Source organism: Budorcas taxicolor, chromosome 4 (genome assembly GCF_023091745.1).
Source record: "Budorcas taxicolor isolate Tak-1 chromosome 4, Takin1.1, whole genome shotgun sequence".
In the NCBI taxonomy this organism is placed as follows: domain Eukaryota; kingdom Metazoa; phylum Chordata; class Mammalia; order Artiodactyla; family Bovidae; genus Budorcas; species Budorcas taxicolor.
Window position 1 is genome coordinate 31,418,056 of NC_068913.1, and position 12,227 is coordinate 31,430,282.

Sequence of the window (12,227 nt, forward strand, 5' to 3'; positions counted from 1 at the left end):
CCCTATCTATTTGCTGTGAAGTGATGGAACTTCATGCCATGATATTAGTTTTTTGAATGTTGAATTTAAGCCAGTTTTTTCAGTCTCCTCTTTCACCCTCATCAAGAGGCTCTTTAGTTCCTCTTCATTTTCTGCCATTTAGAGTGGTATCTGCATATCCAAGGTTGTTGATATTGGGTATTTATTGTGTGCAAATACTGAGTTAAGCTTAATTCTGAAAACAATCCTCTACTCAGCATAAAAATGAATAAAATAATGCTATTTGCAGCAACACAGATGGACCTAGAGATTATCATACTAAGTGAAGTAAATCAGAGAAAAGCAAATATTATATGATATCACTTATATGTGGAACCTAAAAAAAAAGGATACAAATGAACTTATTTGCAAAACAGAAACAGACTCACAGACTTAGAAAATAAAAGGGGAAATGTATGGGGGAGGGATAAATTAGGAGTCTGGCATTGACATATACTCACTACTATATATAATAATAATCAACAAGGCCTTATTGTATAGCACAGGAAACTCTACTCACTATTCCGTAGTAACTTACACAAGAAAAGAATCTGCAAAAGAATGGATATATGTATAACTGAATCACTTTAGTGTACGTCTGAAACTAACACAACATTGTGAATCAACTATCCTTCAATATAAAATAAAAACTAAAAAAACACCAGTCCTGTAAGATAGGAACTCTTATCTTCCTCAAAAAGATAAGGAAAGTGAACCGTGGTGATTGTAAGTAACATACTCAGATATTGCAGCAATTAACTTATAATTGAGAACCCCAAAACAAGCTTTTAACCAAGGTATTAGAAAAATGTTTCCATAAATAGTCATGAAACTAGAAAACTTTCAAGCTTAAAATGCTAGAAAAACTTTTACCTTCTGTCTATGCTTAGTTCCCATCTAGATTTTGTCCTATTCTAGGGCATGATATTCAATCCAGTTTAACAGATGTAAAGGAAAATATGCCTGTCATTTTTTCTGAAGTCTTAGCTATCAGCACATGTGTGTTAATTTATACTTTTTTAATGATAGTGACTGAGTGAAATGCCAAAAGGTGATAAGTTGCACAGTCACTTTTGTATAAAATTTATTTTATGTTTTTATATCATTATCAGTATTATAGGCAGTAAATTTTTTCTAAGAGAAATTCTGCTTTCCTCTCTATTACCTATTATATTTGATATTTTATATTATAGATCTATTCAAGATGGGCTAACTTCTTTAGATTCCATTATGCTCCCAAACTGGGGTTATAAACAAAGTATTTCATTTTATCTATAGACAAATCTTCCTGAAGTTTCTCTATTAAAAATTTTTAAATTATATAAGTCTGAATGGCCTTCTGTGGTTCTGGGGACACTGGCTTCTGTTCTAAATGGAACTGTTCATCCAATATTTTCCATCATCTTTGCAAAAATTGTAACTGTAAGTAAAACTAATTCTCTAATATTTTTAACCATTTTAAATGAAGTGTGACCTGAGAGAACAGACCTTGGGTACTTTAACTCAACAAGGGGAAAATTGAGACGTGTAGTGGGTCACCCCTAGTGTGGGATCCATGATAGAAAGGTTAGCTAATGTTCTCAGGGGATAAGCCAGCCTCTATTGTGAAGTGTTGGGCTGTACCTTGTTAATCTGGCAATCAGTAAAGAAATTGCTTTGTTTTCTAATTCTGACTCCAGTGCTGTATCAGCATTCCAAAACACTGAAGTAATAAAAGAGACAAATACGACTACTCTTTCTGTCAACTGGTCTGAACAATGACCATTTTTTATTACCAGTCAGAAAGAGGAAATAAGGAGTTCGGGACTGTGCTGGGGACCCAGGAGAGCTGATGAATTCAAGGATCTTATTAGAGCCATGTTAAGTCTTCAGTTTTAACAACAGCAACAGTCCAAGACTGTTGACACTGTGTCAACATAGATGCCAATATATGTATAGTTACTAATTTTGGGAACAATTTCTAGAGACATGTTAAAGGTCTCATGTTGCAGGTGGTACTCTGAATAGGGGAATATTAAGAAACCTGAGTTATTAGAAATAATATTTCAATTAGAAAACTAATTTCAATAGTTTCTTTGAAAATATACAGTGATATTAATAGCAGATAGAGGACTCATTTGTCTGATCCCTTATTGATATATCTTAAGTGAGAGGATTTATGACAAGTTATTTTTCATTAAAGTAGTGTTATTTTTTATTTTATGTAATGAATGTAGAAGATAGAATAAGATGCATTTTTCCCCAGAATTATGTGGAAATTATTATGTTGAAATTCATTTTTTAAATCCTGATGAATAGATATTTTAGTTTTTTTCTTTCTTTTATATTCTCCTCCAATAACCTGATTTTAAAAATCTACTCCTTTTCAGATGTTTGAAAATGATGATAAAACCACATTAAAACATGATGCAGAAATTTATTCCATGATATTTGTAATTTTGGGTGTTATTTGCTTTGTCAGTTATTTTATTCAGGTAAGCTTTTAATGAATTAACTGTGTACGTGATTACCATTTTGTGTCATCCTATTTGAGTTAAAAATAGTAACTAGATATAACTAAATAAAATACAAATATGTAAATATAGTAACTAAATATTCCAAAGAAATGGAAAAGACAGTTAAGAATAAATGTAAACTTTTGTTTGTTTCTTTTCCAGGGATTATTTTATGGCAGAGCAGGGGAAATCTTAACCATGAGATTAAGACACTTGGCATTTAAAGCCATGTTATATCAGGTTGGTGGTTAGTTATTTTTATCTTATTTTATTTAAAATGTGTTTTTAAATATTCTAGTTTTTAGTTTTTTCTTCATAAACATTTTCTTGACATAACCTTTCCTTTGATCATTTAAAAGCATCCTTTTTGTGTCCCAAGCAGCATCTAACATCAGAATTCTTGTGGTGAGCTTTCCTAACAGAAGCAAGTCAAAAATTGTTATGTTCAAAAATGCAACTTACAGAAAACAAGATTTAGAGTTCACTCCTTCTTCCTTGCATTTATCTTGACAATCTCTTTCAATGTATAGTGTTCTAGAATCAGAATGGAAGGCTAACTTAAAACTGAAAAGGAGTGTTAAGAACTACAGTATCTCGAGGAACATGTTGAAAAAGGAGGAGTTAATTTCTCATAGTGCTCACTCACTGCTGCTTCTTAAAGCAGTCATTCTTTCTGCCCGCATCAGAAGAGCACTGAATTCAGATAACATCTGTCTAGCTTGTGACATATAATCATGCACACCTATGAAATAACTAAAAATAGGTGAATCCAATAATAATCTTGAAAAGTGAGTCGTGAGGGCAAATGGCAGGAATGTCTCAGATTGGCACCTCTAAAATTCTTTCAGGAGGCTGAGGTGTATTGGGTTACCCTGAAAGCCAGTAATCATTTGAAGCCCTTTGCCACACTTTCTGTCACCGGACCTCACCACGCAGGAGTAAATAGCTTCCTGCCAGGGTCATTTCTTTTCAAAAGTAGAGATACTATCCCTCCAGCCGAGTCATCAAAACCAGTTTTTACATCTTGTGACTTTTAGCAGCAGTGCTCAAAGGACTGCTGAGTAACAAAACTCCTCCACCTTTGTGTGCTGTTAGAGGATTACAGATTTAAAAAAAAAAAAAAAAAAAGAGTGAGATTCCAAGCAACCTGATGCTTGGAAGCAGTTGGTACCTAACATCCTCTCTCAAAATGTCCTGTTAGAGACAACTGGAAGCACTCAGTCCAGAAAAACAAAAATCTACTTGATGGATCATAAAATGACTTAAAGATTGCACATCTTGTGTAATTCTCATTAAGCTTCTACTTTTTTTTTCCTATGAATAGTTTATGTTTTTACCTCAGATCTTTGATGAAATTAGGTGTGATTTTATTTGGCTACTACTGTGTTTCACATTTGTTGAAAATTTCTGCTCATTTTTGTTATTCTTTATGTATTTATGTTTTCTCACATTCAAGGACATTTGTTTTCAATTTCCAAGAACTTTTGAAAATGTTCCCTGAATTTCTGAATATCTTAAATAGAAGAATATAAATTTTAACTTTTCCAATTATTACTTTGAACTTCTTTCTAGAGGTTTACAGGATGCTTTTGGTGGCATATCCTAAAGGCCATAAGCCAGTTTAACCAGTAGATATTGTTAATCCAGTATCCTGATGGCTGATACTGGACATTAATCCTCTGCTTAGCATTAGCCATGTGACCACAAGGAGAGTAACATTCTTGGATTAAGTAGTGTCTGCCCATGAGAATACACCTACCTGTAAACTATTAGCTCTCCTTCTTCAGAACATACAAAGACACAAATAGAAACTGTGCTATTCAGCAGATGTTATTCATTTCTCCCATAAATTCAACTGAGCCCCTTTCAGTTTACCATTTGATTTCCCTCTTCATTCTTCAGCACTCTTTTTGCTTATTTGCTTTTTTTATATTGGAAAAAAGGAGTAATGTAATTGGCCTTTTCTTCATAAATGTCTTAGAAATTTCACTTTTGTCTGTTAGTAAGGGAAATTCCTAACGTACAGCTTTGCCCTAACTTCTGTTGCTTGTTTTTTTCCCCTAAGATAAGGTTTTTTTTTTTTTTTTTTAAGTCTTAGAAAGCATGCTGAAACTTGCAGTGCTTTTTATAACCATTTTGAAACTTCAGTTGAAGTTGAGGTATTTATGGAATCGGGTGTGGTCTTTTTGTAGGTATAAAATTGCTATTTTATTTGATCACTTGAGATCCTTCCAGTTGAAAAGAATGTTCAAATTGTTGCTGATTTCAGTGGTTATAAATAACTCATTGTTTATTATGTTTAAGGGCTTCTCTTATGGCTCAGCTAGTAAAGAATCTGCCTGCAATGCGGGAGATCTGGGTTTGATCCCTGGGTTGGGAAGATCCCCTGGAGAAGGGAAAGTCTACCCACTCCAGTATTCTTGCCTGGAGAATCCCACAGGGGTCACAAAGAGCTGGACATGACCAAGTGAGCACAAAATGATAAATATTAGCCTATAGATCTATTTGGCTTTTTAAAAGATGTAAAGCTTATTTTTGCCTATTTCTCTCTAAACTGAATTGGGTAGGGCTTTGGCGCAGGGGGTGGGCAGGAGGGAGGTCTAAATCATTAGAAGATGGCGTTAGTGGAGATCACTAAGGAATCTCCAAAAAGATTTGAGGTAACAAATCCTGAAGCAGGAAAAACATATCATGAAACTCAACTGTAATGCTTCAGTTAGATGGGAGGCAGAAAAGGGTTTTGATTAAAAATTCTAGCATTTGGTTGCCTAGGTTTAAATCCTGGCCTCAGTTCTTTCCAGCTGTTTGACCTTGGGCAAGTTACTTAATCTCTCAGTTCCTCCTTCTTCTCATTTATAAAATATGGATAATCATAGTATCTGTCTTATACTTGTGATGATTAAATAAGCAAAAACATACCAAGCACTTACAATGCCACTACTGTAGATTTTTACTTCTATTAGAATTATTGGCAGGAAAATGGGTTTTCTAGTATCGTAAAATTTAATGAAAGTGAAAGTTGTTCAGTCGTGTCCAACTCCTTGTGACCCCATGGAGTGTACAGTCCATTGAATTCTCCAGGCCACAGTACTGGAGTGGATAGCTGTTCCCTTCTTCAGGGGATCTTAGCCTAACTTATAATCATTTTACCATCAGAAAGATAAGAAGCAAGCTAATTTTTGCTCAATACCAGCTGTGTTCCAGAAACTCTGCTAAGTGTTTTAGCATATAGGGCCTATGCTGAAAAGCAAACCCTAGAGTGAATAATTGCTGACTTGTTGAAAAGCAAGTTTGGATATCTTCCTGATTGAACATCATCAGATAAGGACTAAGACTAGTCATATATGTATCCTTTGCCTTACGTATTAGAGCAATTACTATACTATAGAATCAGGAATGTTTACACTGTGTAATTATTTCTATATTTCAGCATGACACGGAATACCCAATGAAGTTTTAGATACAATATGAAGTATAAAAAAGAATTTATTATTTAATACTACACTCCTGATTCTATAGACTCTATACTATAGAATCCATGTCATGCTGAAATACAGAAATAATTACACAGTGTAAACTATATATATATATACATATATATATACATATATATACATATATATATACATATATATATACATATATATATACATATATATATACATATATATATACATATATATATACATATATATATACGTATATATATACGTATATATATATATATACACACACACACACACATATATATACACATATAATTGTGTTTGTGCATGCTCAGTCAGTCATGTCCAAAACTCTTCATGACACCATGGACTGTAGCCCACCAGACTCCTCTGTCCGTGGAATTTCCCAGGCAAGAGTAGTTGGCAAACCACCCCAGTATACTTGCCATGAGAGCCTCATGAAGTGTATAAAAGGCCTTTTAAAGAGATATGACACCTAAAAATGAGTCTCCCAGGTCTGAAGGTGTCCAATATGCTACTGGGGAAGAGTGGGGGAGAATTACCAATAGCTCAGAGTGAATGAAACAGCTGGGCCAAAGCAGATACGATGCTCAGTTGTTGATGTGTCTGGTGATGCAAGTAAAATCTGATGCAGCAAAGAACAGTATTGTATGGGAAAACTGGATATGGTCAAGCAGGAGATGGTAAAAACATCGACATCCTAAGAATCAGCAAACTAAACTGGACAAGAATGGGCAAATTTAATTCAGATGACCATTATATCTACTACTGTGGGCGAACAATGCCAGAGAAGAAACAGAGTGACCCTTATAATCAGCAAGAGTCTGAAATACAGTACTTGGGTGCAACCTTAAAAAGGACAGAATGATCTTGGTTCGTTTTCAAGACAAACCATTCACCATCAGGGTAATTCGAGTTTATGCCCCTACCACTGATGGAAGAGATGGAAAGAATACATGGATGAACTGTACAAAAAATGATCTTAATGAACCAGATTACTACAATGATGTGGTTAGTCACCCAGAGTCAGACATTCTGGAGTGTGAAGTCAAGTGGGCCTCAAGAAGCACTGCTGTTAATAAAGCTAGTGGATGCAATGAAATTCCAGCAGAACTATTTAAATCCCTAAAGGAGGATGCCATCAAGGTTTTGCATTCATTATGTTAGCAAATCTGGAAGACCCAGCAGTGGCCACAGGACTGGAAAAGGGCAATCTCATCCCAATTCCCAAGAAGGGTGGTACCAAAGAATGTGCTAACCATCAGACAATTGCATTCATCTCCCATGCTAATAAGGTCATGCTTAAAATCTTGCATGCTAGACTTTGGCATTATGCAAACCAAGAACTTCCAGATGTCCAAACTGGGTTTAGAAAAGGAAGAGGAACTAGAGATCAAATTGCCAACATTCGCTGGATTATAGAGAAAGCAAGGGAATTTCAGAAAAACTTCTATCTCTGTTATATCGACTACACTAAAGCTTTTGACTGTGTGGATCATGAAAAATATGGAACGCTCTTAAAGAGATGGGAATACCAGACTGTTTTACCTGTCTCCTGAGAAACTGTATTTGGGTCAAGAAGCAGCAGTTAGAGCCCTGTATGGAACAACTGATTGGTTCAAGATGGGGAAAGGAGTACAACAGAGCTGTCTGCTGTCACCCTGTTCATTTAACCTATGCTGAGCACATCATGAGAAATGCCAGGCTGGATGAGTTACAAACTGGAATCAAGATAGGCGGGAGAAACATCAACAACCTCAGATATGCAAATGATACCACTCTAATGGCAGAGAGCGAAGAGGAAATAAACAGCCTCTTGATGAAGCTGAAGGAGAAAAATGAAAGAGCCGGCTTAAGACTAAATATTCTTTTAAAAACCAATAAGATCCAGCCCCATTACTGCATGGCAAATAGAAGGGGAAAAGGTGGAAGTAGTGACAGATTTCCTCTTATTTGGCTCCAAAATCACTGCGGACAGTGACTGCACCCATGAAATCAGAAGACGATTGCTTCTTGGCAGGAAAGTGATAACAAACCTAGACAGGGTGTTGAAAAGCAGAGACATTACTCTGCCAACAAAGGTACGTATAGTCAAGGTTATGGTATTCCCAGTGGTCACATACAGTTATGAGAGTTGGACCATAAAGAAGGCAGAACACCAAAGAATTGATGCCTTTGAACTGTGGTGCTGGAGAAGATTCCTGAAAGTCCCTTGAACAGCAAGGAGATCAAACCAGTCAGTCTTAAAGACCAACCCTGAATATTCACTGATGCTGAACCTGAAGCTCCAGTATTTTTGGTCATCTGATTCAGATGACTCATTGGAAAAGTCCCTGATGATGGGAAAGATCAAGGCAGAAGGAGAAGAGGGCATCAGAGAATGAGATGGCTGGACGGCATCACCGATGCAATGAACATGAACTTGGGCAAACTCCAGGAGACGGTGGGGGACAGAGAGGCCTGGTATGCTGCAGTCCATAGGGTCACAAAGAGTCCAACATGACTGGGCGACTGAACAACAGCAACAGAAACAGGAATGTAATATTAAATAATCAATTATTTTTTATACTTTTACTTTATATTGTATCTAAAACTTCTTTGGGTATTCCATGTCATGTGAAATATAGAAATAATTATACAGTGTAAACTATATATATGTATGTATGTGTGTATATATATATATATATATTCTATGACTGCATGCTGTCACTCAGTCCTGTCCAAAACTCTTTGCAACCCCATGGTCTGTAGCCCACCAGACTCCTCTGTCCATGGGATTTCCCAGGCAAGAATACTGGAGTTAAGTTGCCATTTCCTTCATCAGGGGATCTTCCCAACCCAGGGATCAAGCCTGCTAGTATACAATAAAAACCAAGTAATGTCTTCTAGATCAGGAGTGCTGTAGTTAAAACTACCACTCATGTGTGTTCACAATAAGATAGGCTCTTGACTGGGGTTCTGTTCTCAACACCACTACTGTATAGTGCAGATCGTGATCTCTATAAAATGTCCTTTGAGCATCTAGACCCTAAGTTGTTTGGGACACCTTCTCAATCCAGGGGTTTACAGAGTAGTGATGTCATGCTAGGACTGCAATCCCGAACCCCTCCCATATTCCTCCACAGGGGCTTTCTTCTTACATAGCAGCATGATTAATGCATCACCTTCTATCTGTCTTGTTTTTGTTTCCTTAGTTGGCAGAAACGTGTTACCTGGGCATCAGGGCCCTGGCTGGGTTTAGTAATTCAAGAATTCTTTTGCTCTTCACTCACTAAAAATCAGTCATTTTTAGAGCCAGTCTCCACATAGTTTTAAGCCATAAGAGGTTTAAGTAGTTTGAGTGCATGGGAGGAAACATTTAATAGCTAAGGAAAGAAAATCAGCATTGCTCAAAGTTGAGAAGTGCTAAGTGCTATCTGTATTTGATGTTGAAAATGAAATTGGTTAAAACATTATGCTTTTATTGTGTATATTTTTGACCTATCAAATTGCATGCCTTTTTGGCTGCAGGGATTTTACAGCAGGCCTGCCTCTTTAGCTTCTCACAATGTCCAGTACTTATAAGATCTAGGTGGGAATGTAAAGTGTCAGGGAAAATCTTGCCTATATAGGTCCTGAAGAGAAGGAAACAGATTTTTTTTTTATCATTTCTAAGTTTAGATGGAAAGTTTGGAAATATTTCTAAGGTGTGTTGTGTATTACCTTACTTTTTTAGTAAAATCTGCTCTCCACAAAAATTACTTGTGCAGTAAAATTATAAATTAGTTGGTGGTTCAAAATGATCATTTTAAACACCGATTATTATATAGTGTTGTAGCGTGGTAAAGAGTCCAAGCTGTTGGGCTTAAGTTCTTCAGTTTGTATCTACATATAGATCTTCGTGAAGTAAGAAAAAAAATTTATTTGCTCCACAAATTTTAAGTGCCTGTGAGTAAAGAGGCAGGCAAATAAATGCTTTCAAAGTTAATATAGCGCTTCCCTGGGGGTTCAGACAGTAAAGAATCCATCTGGAATGCGGGAGACCTGGGTTCGATCCCTGGGTTGGGAAGATCTCCTGGAGGAGGGCATGACAACTCACTCCAGAATTCTTCCCTGGAGAATCCCCTTGGATAGAGGAGCCTGGCAGCCTGCAGTCCATGGGTTGCAGAGTCGGACATGACTGAGCAAATAGGCACAGAGCAGAAGTTAATACAGCACAATCACAAGTCAAAGAATTTTTTGATAACCATTTTAATTCTCTCTTTTCTTTAGGATATTTCCTGGTTTGATGATAAAGAAAACACCACAGGAGCCTTGACAACAATATTAGCCATAGATATAGCACAAATCCAAGGAGTATGTATATTGCTTTTATTTTTAAATGGTGTATGTTTGTGTTACACATGAGTGCATGTACACATATGTGTCTTTGCCTATATGTGAGCTACGCTGAGATGACCCACATCATTAAGGAGACCAGGTAAGTCTCAGGGCTAACAGGGAGCTCTCAATGAAAGATATAAGGAAGCCTTTCAGTTCTGGACATTTTTAACTAAATATAAAGGGCATTTAGGACACATAATAGGATAACCAGAGGACCACAGAAAATACCAAGAATGAGTTAGACAAAAAAGCTCAGAATTAGATAGTAATATAAGATAAAGTAACAAAATTAAAACACACAAATAACTTGGAAGTTTTAAAAGAAGAAAGTTTAATTTTTCTTTCCCCCCAGAAAATAAAATCTCATTTAAATAATATGTAACAAGTTAAATTCATGTGTATCTGGAAATGGTTCTGTGCTGTTGTTATACAGATCAAGTTAAAGAGTTATGTGTAATCATGACTGGACATAATATGTGTAAATAAAATGTACACTGATGCACAATATTCAAAATCAATGACAGAATAACTAGCATAATGTATGTCAAAGTGACACGTAAATAAGTATGGGGAGAAGGATAGTATGGAAGAGATAGAGAGTAATTTATTAGCTTTCATCCAGTTATTTTAATAAAATTAATCTTTTATTACAAGTGGAGTTTCAACTATGATTGAGAAAAGAAATGTAAAACAAAATTTTCCCACTTTGAATTTAAGTGAGATAAAGTTTTTGATCTCTTTGTTAAAATAAGAATTCTACCAGAGTTACAAACTTTCCTTTTTCCTTATGCATGTAGAGAAAAGGAAAGTCAATGATGCACCTCTGAAGGACAGAAAAATCTTAACAGGTTTTGGTTGTTGTTGTTATTGTTTAGAAATACTGAAATGTTGATTGCAGCATTGCTATCAGAGCAACAAATTGTCAACTAAAACAACTCTTCAAAATCGGAAGTTTCTTTCGGAAGCTATTTCCACAAGACATGGCCACTATTCTAATTTTTGTAACTTTTGCAAAACCTCTTTTTCAATATATACATTCAAGGAAATAGATTTCTAATACTAGAGAACAGAGCAAGTTGGTTACAATTATAAACATTCACATGCTTCTGTATTGGTTTAGAAAACTAATTTTATGATGTAGAAAGACCTAAAGAGGAAAGAGGGCATCATCTTCATCGCTTCCTGAAACTCTTTTCTATAATTTTTTAAAACAAAGCTCTAAATTTCATTGGATAGCATTTAAATTTTAAAGTAAGGCTGAGAAGTTGGATTTTACTGATATAAATGGGGAAAAAATGATGGATAGAATTTCACTTAGTCATTAAGGAATGAGGATAGCAACAATAGAATTAGATGAATGACATCTGTATTTAGAAATTCAAGGGTTCACTAAATTTGACAGAAATATCAGTCCCTATAATTCCATTTGGATCTCCATTCTACAAAACATTTTTTTCCTTTGCTGTGTGAATGTTTTTCTCTTACTACCTATCATCATTCAGATCTTTTAAGAATTCAGTGGATTAGGTATTCTTACTACCAGCTATACTTTATAAGTAAGACATTTCTTTAATAAGTATTTGCTTGAATGAAAAGAACAAATTAGTACTAAAGACCAACATTGCTTTCCTAAAATCTTTAGTTATGTCAAACGATAATCTTGTCTCTTATCAAGAGAAATTAATGAGAATATTTGTCCTTATAAGCGTTTGACTAATACCATTTGATCATTTGAAAATGTCCTGTTGCAGTTAGTAAATGTTGTTCTCATGATAACTTCTGGGCAAGTCAAATCATTTTCATTGAATAAGAAGTAGTAGCTAAAGGCTAGATGGCTGGAATACCAATGACCCATTTAAAGTTGCAGAATTTGAAAAGCAAAGCA

The 12,227-nt window shown here is 35.4% G+C and overlaps 1 protein-coding gene across 1 annotated transcript in view; it reads left to right on the forward strand.

The window, feature by feature from the left end:
• Positions 1-12,227, forward strand: part of ABCB5 (ATP binding cassette subfamily B member 5) — a 116,872-nt gene that overhangs the window by 64,999 nt on the left and 39,646 nt on the right. Inside the window, exons 17-20 of the mRNA XM_052638460.1 lie at positions 1,297-1,440; positions 2,388-2,492; positions 2,676-2,753; positions 10,232-10,315. Of these exons, the coding sequence (XP_052494420.1) occupies positions 1,297-1,440; positions 2,388-2,492; positions 2,676-2,753; positions 10,232-10,315 (411 nt within the window). The remainder of the gene's footprint in view (positions 1-1,296; positions 1,441-2,387; positions 2,493-2,675; positions 2,754-10,231; positions 10,316-12,227) is intronic.